Source organism: Penicillium waksmanii, assembly GCF_028829765.1.
Source record: "Penicillium waksmanii strain IBT 27052 chromosome Unknown utg000009l:1.0-4314994.0:1.0-4318279.0, whole genome shotgun sequence".
NCBI lineage: Eukaryota > Fungi > Ascomycota > Eurotiomycetes > Eurotiales > Aspergillaceae > Penicillium > Penicillium waksmanii.
The window spans coordinates 3,063,648-3,079,173 of record NW_026643255.1 but is presented as its reverse complement, the minus strand read 5'-3'; the positions used below and the strand labels follow the sequence as shown (position 1 = coordinate 3,079,173).

Below are 15,526 nucleotides of genomic sequence, written 5' to 3'. Positions count from 1 at the left end.
TCACCGCAGTCGATTAGATAGAGATATAGTAGCAACCCTATGGGACCCTCCCTACCCTAGTAAACCGGGGCTATCAATGTGGGAAACCTGATAATCAATCAGCACACCTAAAGACCAAAAAAAAAATCCAATTTAAATTCCAAAAAGAAAAGCCGGGGCTCGGAAAGACACGAATGGAGAATGGAGTATAGAAAATCACTGTGCGGCCGCTGATTAGCTGCGGGGTGACCGCCCGCCAAAATCCTAGCAACTTCCACTGGGTGGATTCCCCCTCTACACTTTTTTAATCCTCATTCTTTCCCTCTCTTGGACCCTCGTCCTTGGCCCCTTGCTCCTCTCTCCGCTCATCATCGGTACCGACCCGTATCTCTCGGGGGTTCCTTGTTTGGAGTTTTTTTTTTTTCTTTCTGTGATTTTTTGGCGCTGGGGTGCCCCAGGTGTTGCGAAGATGGACGTCACAGCTCTTCGAGACCGCATCCAGACTACACTGGATCCGAATACGAGTATTCGCCAGCAAGCGGAGCTGGATCTAAAATATGTGCGTCACGTTGTTGAACGAACGTGGGACTGTGAGACTGATAGCGGGGGGTGACCACCCCCATTTTCTAGGCCGAATCTCAGCCCGGTTTCATCAATGCGCTGTTGGATATTCTTCAGGGCGAGCAGAACAACGCTGTTCAACTCTCTGGTGAGCATCCCACTCCGTCCTGTGGTTTCCACTCTCCAATTTCTTCGTCCCTAACCACTCTCCGTCCCGCCAGCCGGTGTCTACCTCAAGAACCGTATCAACAGAGGTTGGGCGCCTATCGACGACAACCCGCAGCGTGCCCCCGTTCCCGAAGCTGAGAAGCCCGCTTTCCGTGAGCGACTGATCCCTGCCCTGGCCTCGACCCCACCCAATGTCCGCGCCCAGCTCGTCCCTCTTCTCCAGAAGATCCTGCAGAACGATTTTCCTGAGAAGTGGCCCGGATTCCTCGATCTGACCCTTCAGCTCCTCGGTACCAATGACGCGAATACTGTATATGCTGGATTGCAGTGCCTTCTGGCCGTCTGTCGCGTTTATCGCTACAAGGCCGGAGAGAAGCGGGAGGAGTTCGATAAGATTGTGGAGCACTCGTTCCCACAGTTGCTTGGTATCGGTCAGAGACTAGTTGATGAGGAGAGTCTAGAGGCTGCTGAGATGCTTCGGATCATCGTCAAGTCTTATAAACATGCCATTTATGTGGGTGACCAAGTCTCTCTATATCCTAGGACTTGCAGGGGAACTAACTCGCATTGCTTTCTAGTTCGAGCTTTCACCGGCCCTTCAGACCCACCAGGCCACTGTGGACTGGTGTACGTTGTTCCTGCGAATCATCTCCAAGACGCCCCCCGCAAGCTCCATGGGAGACTCGAAGGAGGAGCGCGAATTGAACCACTGGTGGAAGTGTAAGAAGTGGGCGTATGCCAACTTGAACCGTCTCTTCATCAGGTAAGACCTCAGTCTTTTCGGGCTCTATTTTGAGACTCCCGGTTTAACATACCATTTTACCCCTCCAGATACGGTAACCCCTCCACGATGACCAAGTCCTCTACGCCCGACTACACCCAGTACGCGAAGACCTTCATCACCACTTTTGCGCCGGAAATCCTCAAGGGATACCTCCAGGAGATCGACAAGTGGGTGTCAAAGGCCCAATGGCTCAGCAACCCTGCTCTCTCCTACACTCTGATCTTCATGGAGGAGTGTGTCAAGCCCAAAGCGATGTGGGATCACTTGAAGCCGCATATGGACAACCTGATCGCGCATTTCGTCTTCCCTACTCTGTGCCAATCGGATGAGGATATCGAATTGTTCGAGGAGGACCCTTCAGAATACCTTCACCGCAAGCTGAACTACTATGAGGAGGTTTCAGCTCCTGATATCGCTGCGACAAACTTCCTTGTTGCCCTCACCAAGAACCGCAAGAAGCAGACATTCGCGATCCTTACATTCGTCAACAGCGTCGTCAGCAAGTACGAGGCTGCCCCCGATGACCAGAAGCTTCCCCGGGAGAAGGAGGGTGCTTTGCGTATGATTGGCTCTCTTTCTTCGGTTATTTTGGGCAAGAAGAGCCCTATCGCGGATCAGGTCGAATACTTCTTCGTCAGACACGTTTTCCCTGAATTCCGCAGTCCTCATGGATTCCTGCGTGCCCGGGCTTGCGACACTCTCGAGAAGTTTGAACAGCTTGACTTCAAGGACCCCAACAACCTCATGGTTATCTACCGCAATATCCTGGAGTCGATGACTGATTCCGAATTGCCCGTCCGTGTGGAAGCTGCCCTTGCCCTGCAGCCGCTGATCCGCCACGATGTCATCCGTACATCGATGCAGCAAAACATCCCGCAGATTATGCAGCAGCTTCTTAAGCTGGCCAACGAGGTTGATGTTGATGCTCTGGCCAACGTCATGGAGGACTTTGTTGAGGTCTTCTCCGCGGAACTGACTCCTTTCGCCGTGGCCTTGAGTGAGCAGCTGCGCGACACCTACATGCGCATTGTTGGTGAGGTTCTTGAGCGAAATGCCACCAAGGGTGATGAGGAGGGCTTTGGTGACTTTTTGGACGACAAGAGTATCACCGCATTGGGTGTTCTACAGACCATCGGAACCCTCATTCTGACCCTTGAGAGCACTCCTGACGTTCTCTTGCATCTCGAGACCATTCTGATGCCAGTTATTAGCATCACATTGGAGAACAAGCTCTACGATTTGTACAACGAAATCTTTGAGATCATTGACAGCTGCACATTTTCATCCAAAAATATTTCGCCCACCATGTGGCAAGCATTTGAGCTGATCCACAAGACCTTCAAGGGCGGCGCTGAGCTCTACCTGGAGGATATGCTCCCTGCACTTGATAATTATGTTTCCTATGGATCTGACATGCTGGTTCAAAACCCAGCTTACATTGGTGCCCTCGCTGGAATGGTGGAGGATATATTCCGGAATGAGAGTATCGGTGGTGTTGATCGCATCAGTGCTGCCAAGCTCGCCGAGGCTCTCATGCTCAACCTTCGCGGGAGCATCGACCAGTACATTCCTCTTTTCATCGAGTTGTCCATGAGCATCCTTGACCCTGCCGATGTGAAGGCCAAGACCTACCGCATCCACCTGATGGAGATGACCATCAATGCCATCTACTACAACCCCGTTCTCAGTCTCCAGGTCCTGGAGGCTAAGGGCTGGACTAACAAGTTCTTCAGCCTTTGGTTCTCCAACATTGACAACTTCCGTCGTGTTCACGATAAGAAGCTGTCTATTGCCGCCATCAGCTCGCTTCTTACCATGAAGGCGGGTGATGTTCCCGTCAGCGTCCAACAGGGCTGGCCGAGGTTGCTGCAGGGTGTGACAAGACTCTTCCAGACTCTGCCTGCTGCTCTTAAGCGTATGTACTCCTGGGTCTACCCGACTTGATATCTGATTACTAACATTCTATTTTAGAACGCGACGAAACTACCAAGGAGTCCGACTTCACTCTCGATGACGACTTTGACGATGAGGATGAGGACAATGACTGGGATGGTGAAGTTGAATGGAACGAGGAAGAGGGCGAGACTACTGCTGCTCTTGACGGTGACGTTGCAGATGAGAGTGCTGCCTACCTCGAATTCCTCAACCAGGAGGCTCAGAAATTCGGCTCGTTCGCCGATGACGAGTTTGAAGATGAGATGGACGAGGAGAGTCTACTTGAGACCCCATTGGACAAGCTTGAGCCGTATGGCATGTTCAAGAATGTATTCCTGAGTACGTTGCCTTATATGCTCACCTGTCTACCATTTTGCATTCACTAACGATCTCTATAGACCTTCAGTCAGAGCAACCCCAGCTGTATGACAGCCTGATCAAGGTCCTTGGCCCCGACGAGCAGCAGATTATCCAGGCCGTCTTCCACGAGGCCGACGCCAAGGCAATGGTCGCTGCTGCCAACGCCGAAGCCGACGCTGCAGCGGGTATGCAGTCCAACGGCAACCAATAGAGCAGCGGTGCTTCACAGAGTTCAATACCATGCTGTTCACTGCCTCAATGTCTGGTTTTGTTTTTAGGATCTCTCTCGCATCCTTTCTCACGAGACATATGCCAATTTCATGTCATCTTCCCACTGTTTAGATCACGTCTTGCTCCCCCGTTTATATGTGCTTATGTTTCCTCTTTTTTCTTCCTCTCATGTCCCGCTGATGTGCTCTCAAAAAGTCGCTACCCCCCTGCCTTTTCTAATCCGCCTCCCTGCACAGATTCCCCCAAGAACAACCCCCTCATGATATAGTACATCAGCTTCAACACAAATATCGAGTTCAAAATTTATTTCGAAACGTAGATCTTTAAAATTTCTCCTTTTGACTACTGGTTTGGATTGTTTATCAAAACGTCTCTGTCATGTTCTGTATGTTCGCGTCGCGCGTGATGAGTATACAATGATGTCACTAATGGGCCTCGATCCAATTGAATCTCCAACCCGACAAGTAGGAAACAGTGGTAAACCCGTAAGTTTCAATTTGCTGGGAGAACCTGTTGCACTCCGCTCCCCGCGAGCGGCGGCACATTGCAACGTCATAATGATGGAAAATCCAGAATGACTGGTTTAGGTGATCACGTTTGTTGGAGATAAATGGCAACTTAAATGGGCTCAATTCTAGATTTCCAACACATCATTTAATTCAGTCCAACTGAACGATTGTACCTATACCATCTACCCCGAATTCAGAAATAAGAGGTGAGTAGAGAGTAAGGTCGATGAGCTGGACCGGGGACTATCTAGACACCTCACCAGACTTAGTCGCCACCTACATCTTCTCCGCACAAATCTAACATGTCGTCGACGCAGAAACTATCTAAACTCGTTTTCACCTATTCCACCAATCCTCTACGCCATGTCTTCGCAATTGCCCGGTCGCCAGTCCCCAGAACCATCCAATTTGACCGGTGCCCAACAGCACGACGTCCCAGGCAGTGGCAAGATAGGCTCCACAATGGGCAACGCACGACCAGCACCGGAATTTTCCCAGGACAAGTCAGAGCAGCAGAAGCGGAGCAGCTTGGAAAGCAACCCCGAACACCCATTGGAGAAAATTGAGGCTGCGAAGTATGCGAAATAGGGCGTTTTCTTTCTGCTTCTTGATGATTTACGAGGGGTATTATTAGCATACCTCGAAACCGAAACCCAATTCAATGTTTATGGATAACTTTACTTAAGACTATTTATGGCATGACGTGTCCGGACGATGTTTTACTTAAAGTCTTCCACCCGCGTATAAGAGCTTAACTACGGAAACGACCTTAACTACGGAAACATGGCAGGTGGGAGTAGACAAGAAAGAGGGGGGGGATATTCTTATTATTCATATCTGCTTATTTGCATCATAACGACCATGGAAACAAACACATTGCAATCGTAAATTCGTCCCGGAAAAGAAGCCATTATGAACGAGACATGGTAGACACAGAGGCAAAGTCGATATCAACACGACCCTAAGAAATCACGCCAGTAAAGGAAAGGTATCACTAGCCGACCGAATCACTCTAAGCCTTAGGCTCAGCAGGGGGCACCGCGCCAGCAGGCTCAGAAGCAGGAACAACAGTCGGGGCAACGGCGGCAGCCTCAGCGGGCGCAGCAGGGGCGACAGCAGAGGAATCAGCAGTAGTAGCAGTAGCATCACCCTCAGCGCCACCCTTACCAAGCTTCAGATCAGCGAGACGACGAGCCTCATTGTGAATATCACGGACCTGCTTATCAGTCTGGACGTAGAACTCGCGCAGCTTCTGGCCGTGGGGATGCTCAAGGGCCTTCTCGAAGTAATGATTTAGACCGCGCCAGCCCGTAGCCGCCTTCTCAGAGATCTTGTAGTTCTCATCGAGACCCTTCGCGCGGCCGGTAGCATTGAACTTGTTGTCGAAGTTGCTCAGTGCGTTAGTGAAACGGCTTGAGAAGCCATGCTTTTGGTCCAGGGAAATCGCCTTTTCAATTGCGCCGTCGCTGACGACGTAGCCGTGTGCTAGGTACTCGGCCAGAATGCGCGAGCGAGGCTTATCCTCCTGTGCGATTTCGTGCTCGTCGTCGGTCTTTTCGCCTGCGCCGGTGGCTTGGGCTCCGGCGAGATCGTTGATGTTGGAAGTTGATTCGACGTGGACGGGGGCTCCGCCCAATTGGGTCTGGTCGAGGAGGAGGGCGGTTTTGGCGGCGCTGGATAAGGTGAGATTTTGTTAGGTTGGTGAAGGAGAGGTGGCGCCATTTGGATACTGTGAAACGCGGTGCGGGGTAGCTTACGCTTCCTTCTCAAATGTCACACTGGCGGACTTGACAGAATCGGCGTCAGATGAGACGGGAGTGATGGACAGAGTCACAATCTTGCCACTATTGGGAGGAGATTTGGTTAGCAATGTGAAATATAGTATGACGTCTGCCTGTTGTAGGAGCTGTTATATACCAGAAGCTGAAGAAGTCGCGAACATCTTTCTCAGAGGTTGCAGGCGAGATGCCGGAAACCTGAACAGTAGCGTGGGTAGACATGGTTATCGTAGGGTATCTTGTAAAAAGCTGAAATGAAATGGGAAAGAAGAGCGAAAGGGACTCAGGAGGGGCACGCAAACAGGACTAAATACTCCAGAGAGATGATGCTGTCAGTCACAGGCTAAACCACGTAGGTACGCCACAGGTGACGTAGCGGTGGGCTGCACCGCCTCAGGCTACTGCATATTAAATCTAAATTCATCAAGGCTCCAGTGCTTGTGCTAGTACTAGTAACTAGTAACTAGTACGGGTTCGCTGATTAGTGGTTACTATCTATATTAGTGGGGACAGTACGGTTACGGTGCTCCATGGCAATCGATGTGTTACTAGAAGGTACTGTACAGAAATCAAAGATAATAATAAGATAAAAGAACGCTTCCTTAATTTGTGTCTGCCTGCAGTGTCCAGAAATGTAATCGAAAGGTGCAACGCTCCGGGCTATGCGTCAAGAAGAAATGAACTAAAACTAAATCTCCAAGTCCGTTCCTGTCGGTCCCTCAGAATGTCCCTCCTTCAGGGTTTTTAACGTACTCTCCAGCTCCCGCACCCGTCTCCGAAGCATGTCATTCTCTCGTCTGACGATATCAAACTCTGATTTGTGGAATGCAACTTCCTCGCTTCGTGACATGGGTGTACCGGAGTGACCAAGGTGGGTTTGCGACACCGAGTTCCGGTGAGGATAAATGGTAGGACTGCTACCGTAGGTTTCACCGTGGGGGTATTGCGAATAAGACGATAAGGATCCGACTGAGGGCCGGCGAGATGTCAGAGATGCCTCACGACTGCGAACCGGGCGAGTTGGCGCTTCGCGAGAGGGAGCAATCCCCGTCACGCTTGCAGTTTGAGGAACTGGGGCTGACGGGGTGTGGGCGCTGAGACTGGATGAGGATCGATGTCGACGGGAAGACTGCGAGCGAGTCGAGCTTCCCAGATTCGGGGATGTGTAGAGCCCATCCGTAGAATCATTGAAATTGGAGGTGGAGGAAGCTGTCGATGCTGTGGATGCGGTTTGTTGACGGAGGAGGGAAAGTTCGCGGGTCAACCGATTCACCTAGATCAGAAAATTGTGTTAGATACTAAGTATTCGGTGTATTGAAAATAGCCGCTCTGTTCAAGTTGAACTCACCATCGCCTCCTGCTCCTTCTCCAAGGCCATATGGAGATCCGATGGGGTGAGGGGTTTGGGATGCCGCAGTGGCCCTGGCGAACCAGTCAGTTCCAAGGTTTCCAAATGATCATCCGATAACAGAAACGAGTGGTGGGCGAAGCTTACCTTGAGCTGTACTAGTTATACCATACTCACTTGATCCTAGCGGTGGGCTCCCTGAGTGCTGGGTAGGAGCCGCATAGGAGGGTGTCACCATGGCTGGTAGCACCGAGGTAGCGGCGCGGGGTCGACGGGGAGTGGAATCCAGGCCACTGAGATCGGGGGCCATGATGCCAGATCTTAGCAAATAGCAGGGATGCTATGGGTTTCTGGGTATCAATGGTTGAGCTCCTCTGAACCTGCAGAAGGCATAAAGAAACTTGAACAAAGAGCAGCTGGCCAGCGAACTATAAACCTTGGACAGAGTGCAGTGTTTTAGCGTCGGGCAGCGAAGGCGTGGCAGAGCTGATCAAAACAGCAGCCCCTTGATCGGAATTCCCCAGTGAACTTGAAACATTCCAGAGTGTGGGTGATGATGATCATCTGATGAAGGTCGGTGCAGGGAGGTGATTACTTATAAGTTATGACAGGGGAAGCCCCTCCCAACACCCTAGTGACCAGTGACCACCTGGGCATACTATCCTGGACACTCACAGCACCAGTTGCAGGTGATCAATCGACTGGCCATTATTTGCCAGGGTACTAGCGCGATAGCCTCGGAATCCGTAGTCTATAGTAGCACTAGAATTTAGGAACTTGAATGCATACTATACAATTCCAGTCCACCTGGTGTACAAAGTATGAACCACTGGCACTTTCGCTGATCTACGACGAGATATATACCTCAAGCTCAACTTGAAATCTCTCAACTGGTCGATCGACCACATCTTTGGGCATCACTGCACGTCATCATCCTAGCCTGAAGATAGACAAGCTGAGAAACTCCTCGCAGCTCCCAAACAATACTAGAGTACCCTCCCTGTAGTAACTACTAACTAGTAAGCTCCACGGTTGATCTGCATGACTAAGCATCCCAAATCGGCAAAACAACAACGAAAGTGTCGACATATCTTTGTTGTCTGTGGAGTTCCAATAATCAATCTGACTCGATACATACCTACTGTACCTGCTAGCTACTGGGTACGAGGCACTTAGCCGTGGCAACTCCTACCAATGACACCATGACCCGACCCAACGACCCCCCCTACCCACATTCCACCCTTCGTGAAACCGCTCGCTCCTTACATCAAGCCCCGACAAGAGGCTCTCCGCATTCGACAAGCCCTGACGTTGTACCTGCGCTCCTTTATCGTCTACACCGAAGATGTCGACCCGAATATCGCCCAATCACACCTCGCACTATGCGCGCCGACCGATGCCGTCGCCGACGTGAAGCGCATCCCTGCTGATCTCCCGGGACTACGAAAGGAATACCTGAAGGCCCTGCAGGCCAATGTCGCTGCTAGGAAGGGGCTGCAGGCTGTGTCAGAGGATGTAGCCTCGCTGAGACGTCAACGGGCAACCAGGCACCGCCCTGCTGACCCTGTCGATCCCCAGGAACCTGGGGCGGAGCTGCGAGATTATCTCCTGCTGCTGCGCGATCGACGTCGTCATGCCAAACTGAAGGTCTTCGAGCATTATCTTGCTGAGCTCCAAGCGAATGGATCTGCAGATCGGGCAGAGAATCTCGATGCCCGGGAGAGCCCTGATCAGGGCCTGCTACTATCGGAGGGTCTAGAGGCCGAGGGACCCGGTCGTGGCAATTCTCACACAGACCTCGAAGGTTTGGTTCATAACCTTGAACGAGCGGTGGTTCGTGCCCGGGCGCAGTTGGATCGGGAAAAGCAGCTGTTCGAGAGGGTAAAGTCGCGACATGAGTCGAGAGAAGGTACACCTCCACGCGAACCTACGCCCGCCGTCAAACTCCAAGCCTTACGACGGACCCGTGATGAGTTAGTACAATGGGTCGAGGAACGTCTCATCAGCGAAGGAGACCCCGACGAGAGTATGGTACAAGAATTGCCGCCGGAGGAGATTGAAGAGACCCAACATCTCATCGAAGAACAAAAGGCCAATATTAGCGAGCAATATGCCGCCTACCTCAAGGCTCGACGGGAATTACTCGATGTCGCATCCAAGGCCTGTCAACCTGTGATCGTGACGACTAAGCCTGCGCCCCGGCCAAGCCAACGACCTGAGATCCCTACTGAAGAAATACCAGCACCCGACCCGCTAGATGCGTTGGTCTTCGCGACGGAGAACCTCGTTCCACTATCCAAGAGCCAGAAGACAATGGCACTCCAAAAAACCTATTTAACCGGGCTCCTCGCGAAAGAAAAATCCACCACTCTCCGGGCTCTGCACCGTCTCCGAGACGAAAGTCATCTCCTCCCCGAATACCCTATTCTAGCCCGACAACCACGCTTCAAACATGCCGTTGCCGCCCTCAATTCTCGCAACCAAGTCCAGAATGCTCGTACTGATACCAAACCGCCCGATGAGTTGGTCACGCTCGCCGAAGCGTGGTCATTCGCCTCGAACGCAGCGGGTACACAGGGGCGAGAATATGTACAGCAGAAGATCGCATTGGGGACAGAGGTCACGCAAGATGCCCGCAAGACACTCGGCGAAGTGTACGATCTACTTAATCAAGATCTAGATGAGGTCATGCGTGAGGGTGTGGAGCAGGACTCGGAAGCGTCAGATATATGGGCCTCCGAAGCTCGCACAGGACGAGGGGCAAGTGGGTCTCGACAGGAAAAACGTGCCAAGGGGCCCTGGGGAGGGTTGAATGGGCGAGTGGGAATTGAATGAGGAAATTCCAGTCAGTCGCATTACTGGTACAGTAATTGCAGACGAGGCGGATTGTTATGCGTCAATCGATATTGCCCTCAATTGGGAGGAGCTACGATGTACAGTATTTCGACTACATGAAGGGGAAACGAGTTGCTAGGCATGTACATGGACTATGTAATTTTCCTCGTTCGTCATACTCGTATGTAAGTGCTAGCAGATCCTTAAGGCTAGAGATAAATTTTCTCGTAAGATGATAAGACGAAGGAGTGCCGGCCCGGGCTGGCGAAGCGTCGATCCTGCACAGATAAGAATTGCCAGTAAGGGTGGCCCAGGATGGCCCTAGTTTGTCCGGCATCGGCGCACCCCAACAACTTACATGCCCAGGTGAGATGTTATTATATTTTAGTCAAAGTACGGACTGAATTCAATTAAGATGGAATTCTCTGTATGCCATGTATGGAGCCCTTTGTGCATCTGATTTAGAATCCTCTATATACCCACTACCTTAGAAAATAATTTAACACTCGTGACGCAGCGTCATGAGGAGCCCCAGGATATCCACAGTCACCGTCGACTATTGACTCATTCAGCCGGAAATTGCTGAAAAAATTGTCAAGATCGTGCAAATCCACCGCTTACAACTGGAATTAATTCGAATCAATCCAGTCTATTCAGTCAATCCAGTATTTTATTCTATCCTGACACTCTAGAATAATTAGCTTTTCTATCTTCTGTGCAATTGACTTCGACAGCCTTTTTCTTTTCGTTGGAGGAAAAAGGAGTGGAGCACGTACGGTGAGGGAGCAGCCAATTAGCGAAGCGGTGGGGGAAAAAAAAGACCTCCGCAGCATCGAGGACTCATCTTCTACAACCACTTCAAGTTCCCACCTTCGAGCCATTGAACTGCTGTCTCCGACGCTTTCGCGCCGCCATGGTTCTTGCAGCTCGTTGTGGGCAGGCTGCCACCCTCCTGCGCCAGCGATGCCTCGTTGAGGCTCGCCCGGCCTTGTCTCTCCGCACTTTCACCTCCCAGACCTCCGTTCGCTCCACGGCATCGGCCCTGCGCCTGCAGAAGCTTCCCTCGGCGGCTCGCTCCCAGCAGCTGCGCTCCTTCTCCAGCTCGCTCCGTCGCCTGGCGGAGGCCCAGCAGACCCCCACCGCCGAGTCTTACCTCAACAGCGGTGCCGTCAAGACTGGCAGCAACCTTGTTGACGTGAAGAAGGTTTTGGTCATTGGTTCCGGTGGTCTGAGCATTGGTCAGGCTGGTGAATTCGATTACTCCGGTATGTTCAATGCGTCAAATGGAATTGGGGTGATGCACGAGCGTGATATCTCCTCGCCGGAGTGAATGCGAGGGAGCTCGCGTGCTCTCCTTCTCTCCCGCGGAGAATCACATGGAGCGTCGTTACGCCATCTCCACAATATTTCCCCAGCTGCTTCCTCTTCACGGCAGTGACTAATACTCTGCTTTGCTTCATATAGGCTCCCAGGCTCTCAAGGCCCTCAAGGAGGCTGGTGTCCAGTCCGTCCTGATTAACCCCAACATCGCGACTATCCAGACCGACCACAAGCTGGCCGATGAGGTCTACTACCTCCCCGTTACTCCCGAATATGTCACCCACGTCATTGAGCGCGAGCGCCCCGATGGCATCCTGCTCACCTTCGGTGGTCAGACTGGTCTGAACCTGGGTGTTCAGATGAACCGCATGGGTATCTTCGAGCGCTATGGCGTCAAGGTCCTGGGAACCAGCATTAAGACTCTCGAGACCAGTGAGGATCGTGAACTTTTCTCTCAGGCCCTGAACGAGATCAACATCCCCATTGCCGAGTCCGTTGCTGTCGAGACCGTTGATGATGCTCTGAAGGCCGCCGAGCAGGTTGGCTACCCCATCATCGTTCGTTCCGCCTACGCCCTGGGTGGTCTGGGTTCTGGCTTCGCTGCCAACGCCGATGAGTTGCGTGATCTGTCTTCTCGCTCTCTGTCTCTCTCCCCCCAGATTCTGGTTGAGAAGTCCTTGAAGGGCTGGAAGGAGGTCGAGTATGAGGTTGTCCGTGACGCTGCTAACAACTGCATCACTGTTTGCAACATGGAGAACTTCGACCCGCTCGGCGTTCACACTGGTGATTCTATCGTCGTTGCCCCCAGTCAGACTTTGTCCGACGAGGAGTACCACATGCTGCGTACTGCTGCCATCAAGATCGTCCGCCACCTGGGCGTCGTTGGTGAGTGTAACGTGCAGTACGCTCTGCAGCCCGATGGACTCGACTACCGTGTCATTGAGGTTAACGCCCGTCTGTCTCGCTCGTCTGCTCTGGCTTCCAAGGCTACCGGCTACCCCCTGGCCTACACTGCCGCCAAGATTGGTCTCGGCCACACTCTTCCCGAGCTTCCCAATGCCGTCACCAAGACCACCACTGCCAACTTCGAGCCCAGTCTGGACTACATCGTTACCAAGATCCCCCGTTGGGATCTGAGCAAGTTCCAGCACGTTAACCGTGACATCGGCAGTGCTATGAAGTCTGTCGGTGAGGTTATGGCTATTGGCCGTACCTTTGAGGAGTCCCTCCAGAAGGCTATCCGCCAGGTCGACCCTAAGTACCTTGGTCTCCAGGGTGACCACTTCGAGAACCTTGATGATGTTCTCGCGAACCCCCACTGACCGCCGCTGGTTGGCCGTTGGCCAGGCTATGCTCCACGAGGGCTACACCGTTGACCGGGTTCACGAGCTCAGCAAGATTGACAAGTGGTTCTTGTACAAGATCCAGAACATTGTTGACTGCAACAACGAGCTGAAGGAGATTGGCAGCCTCTTCGGCCTCAAGCCCGAGATGATGATGAAGTCCAAGAAGCTCGGCTTCTCTGACAAGCAGATCTCCCTCCTGGTTGGTGCCTCTGAGGATGATGTCCGTGCTCGCCGTAAGTCCTTCGGTATCACTCCTTGGGTTAAGAAGATTGATACCCTGGCTGCTGAGTTCCCTGCCGACACCAACTACCTGTACACTACCTACAACGCTACTTCCCACGATGTTACCTTCGATGACCATGGAATCATCATCCTGGGTAGCGGTGTTTACCGTATTGGTAGCTCCGTTGAGTTCGATTGGTGTGCTGTTAACGCTACCCTGTCTCTCCGCAACATGGGCAAGAAGACTGTCATGATCAACTACAACCCCGAGACCTACTCCACTGACTTCGATACCGCTGATAAGCTGTACTTCGAGGAGCTGAGCTACGAGCGTGTTATGGATATCTACGAGCTCGAGAACTCCAGTGGTGTCGTTGTGTCTGTCGGTGGCCAGCTTCCTCAGAACATTGCTCTGCGTCTCCAGGAGACTGGTAACGCCACTGTTCTTGGTACGAACCCCGAGGATATTGACAAGGCTGAAGACCGTCACAAGTTCTCCCAGATCCTGGACAGCATTGGTGTTGACCAGCCCGCCTGGAAGGAGCTGAGCTCCGTGTCCGAGGCCGAGAAGTTCGCCGATTCCGTCGGCTACCCCGTCCTTGTCCGTCCCTCTTACGTTCTGTCTGGTGCCGCCATGAACGTCATCTACAGTGTCGATGAGCTCAAGGAGAAGCTTCTCAACGCCGCCGCCGTCTCCCCCGACCACCCCGTTGTCATCACCAAGTTCATCGAGGGTGCTGAGGAGATCGATGTTGACGCTGTCGCCTCCAACGGTAACCTCATCGTCCACGCCGTCAGTGAGCACGTTGAGCCCGCTGGTGTCCACTCTGGTGATGCCACTCTGGTCCTGCCCCCTGCCAACCTCGACGCCTCCATCATGAGCCGTGTCAAGGAGATCGCCGAGAAGGTCGCCAAGGCCTGGAACATCACCGGTCCCTTCAACATGCAAATCATCAAGGCTGACGCCGAGGGTGCTGAGCCCCAGCTGAAGGTCATCGAGTGCAACCTGCGTGCCTCTCGCTCTTTCCCCTTCGTCAGCAAGGTCCTGGGTACCAACTTCATTGACGTCGCCACCAAGGCTCTCGTCGGCCGTGATGTCCCTGAGCCCGTTGACCTGATGGCCGAGAAGCGTGACTACCTGGCCACTAAGGTTCCCCAGTTCTCCTGGACCCGTCTGGCTGGTGCCGACCCCTTCCTGGGCGTCGAGATGTCCTCCACTGGTGAGATTGCTTGCTTCGGTAAGGACCTGGTCGAGGCCTACTGGGCCTCTCTCCAGTCCACCATGAACTTCCGCATGCCTGAGTCTGGCGAAGGTATCCTGCTTGGTGGTGATGTCACCCAGCCTTACCTGGCCAAGATCGTCGACTACCTGAACCCTCTGGGCTACAAGTTCTATGCTGCCAACCCTGAGGTCAAGGCTCACATCGAGAATACCTGCAAGGACAACGCCTCCGTCCAGGTCATTGAATTCCCCAAGAAGGATAAGCGTGCCCTCCGTGAGGTCTTCGAGAAGTACGACATCCGTGGTTGCTTCAACCTGGCCAAGACCCGCGGCAAGACCCAGCTGGATGAGGACTACGTGATGCGCCGTAACGCTGTCGACTTCAGCGTTCCCCTCTTCATGGAGCCCAAGGTAAGCTCTAACATCTCCTACGCTCACATTATTGCTACATTTATACTAACTTCTTCCCAGACTGCCCAACTCTTCGCTCAGTGCATGAACGAGAAGCTGCCCCGCCAGGAGGGTATCCCCTCCGAGGTCCGCAGCTGGTCCGAGTTCGTCGGCGGCAAGCTGCTGTAAATTGATAATTTAAACCCTTGCACAAAATGACAGAAAGAGCCCTCTCCCCAAATGCGCCACAATACAACACAACACAACCAGGCGGGCCTGTCTAACACCCCTTGTCATACCTTTTCAAGGCGGTGTAGCAGGCTATAGGGTATCTTGTTGATAGACGGCGTGCATTTTTCCTTTTTCTCTCTTTTTCCCGCTCTATATTCGGTTTCTTTTTTTGGATGGTACTTGAGGTTTTCCTTTTTTCCCCTGTGGCGAAATGAAATGTGGTTGGAATTCAGAGTTACATTAAACCCATTTTCCTCCGTCTCCCAAATGATCTATATCTTGCCTAACGAATTGGGTCTGCTTCTTA

The 15,526-nt window shown here is 52.5% G+C and overlaps 6 protein-coding genes across 6 annotated transcripts; 4 read left to right on the top strand and 2 right to left on the bottom strand.

Moving 5' to 3' along the window:
• Positions 1 to 448: 448 nt before the first annotated feature.
• On the top strand, positions 449 to 3,998 carry N7481_011498 (putative nonsense-mediated mRNA decay protein (Nmd5); the record flags this gene model as incomplete). Its single annotated transcript, XM_057270717.1, has 7 exons — positions 449 to 538; positions 610 to 688; positions 762 to 1,222; positions 1,287 to 1,471; positions 1,540 to 3,407; positions 3,464 to 3,766; positions 3,826 to 3,998. 7 exons carry the CDS (start codon positions 449 to 451, stop codon positions 3,996 to 3,998), a joined length of 3,159 nt encoding a protein of 1,052 aa, XP_057117891.1.
• An 892-nt stretch (positions 3,999 to 4,890) lies between these two features.
• Positions 4,891 to 5,115, top strand: N7481_011497 (uncharacterized protein; the record flags this gene model as incomplete). The annotated part of the gene is made up of 1 exon (XM_057270716.1): positions 4,891 to 5,115. One exon carries the CDS (start codon positions 4,891 to 4,893, stop codon positions 5,113 to 5,115), a length of 225 nt encoding a protein of 74 aa, XP_057117890.1.
• A 424-nt stretch (positions 5,116 to 5,539) lies between these two features.
• On the bottom strand, positions 5,540 to 6,527 carry vip1 (putative actin cytoskeleton protein (VIP1); the record flags this gene model as incomplete). Its single annotated transcript, XM_057270715.1, has 3 exons — positions 5,540 to 6,200; positions 6,285 to 6,371; positions 6,445 to 6,527. The coding sequence occupies 3 exons, from the start codon at positions 6,525 to 6,527 to the stop codon at positions 5,540 to 5,542; spliced, it is 831 nt and encodes a 276-aa protein (XP_057117889.1).
• A 466-nt stretch (positions 6,528 to 6,993) lies between these two features.
• N7481_011495 (uncharacterized protein) lies at positions 6,994 to 7,963 on the bottom strand (the record flags this gene model as incomplete). The annotated part of the gene is made up of 3 exons (XM_057270714.1): positions 6,994 to 7,578; positions 7,654 to 7,727; positions 7,801 to 7,963. 3 exons carry the CDS (start codon positions 7,961 to 7,963, stop codon positions 6,994 to 6,996), a joined length of 822 nt encoding a protein of 273 aa, XP_057117888.1.
• An 892-nt stretch (positions 7,964 to 8,855) lies between these two features.
• On the top strand, positions 8,856 to 10,488 carry N7481_011494 (uncharacterized protein; the record flags this gene model as incomplete). The annotated part of the gene is made up of 2 exons (XM_057270713.1): positions 8,856 to 8,898; positions 8,957 to 10,488. The coding sequence occupies 2 exons, from the start codon at positions 8,856 to 8,858 to the stop codon at positions 10,486 to 10,488; spliced, it is 1,575 nt and encodes a 524-aa protein (XP_057117887.1).
• A 913-nt stretch (positions 10,489 to 11,401) lies between these two features.
• On the top strand, positions 11,402 to 15,177 carry N7481_011493 (carbamoyl-phosphate synthase (glutamine-hydrolyzing) CPA2; the record flags this gene model as incomplete). Its single annotated transcript, XM_057270712.1, is given in 4 exon segments — positions 11,402 to 11,753; positions 11,953 to 13,066; positions 13,083 to 15,009; positions 15,070 to 15,177. 4 exon segments carry the CDS (start codon positions 11,402 to 11,404, stop codon positions 15,175 to 15,177), a joined length of 3,501 nt encoding a protein of 1,166 aa, XP_057117886.1.
• Positions 15,178 to 15,526: the final 349 nt, after the last annotated feature.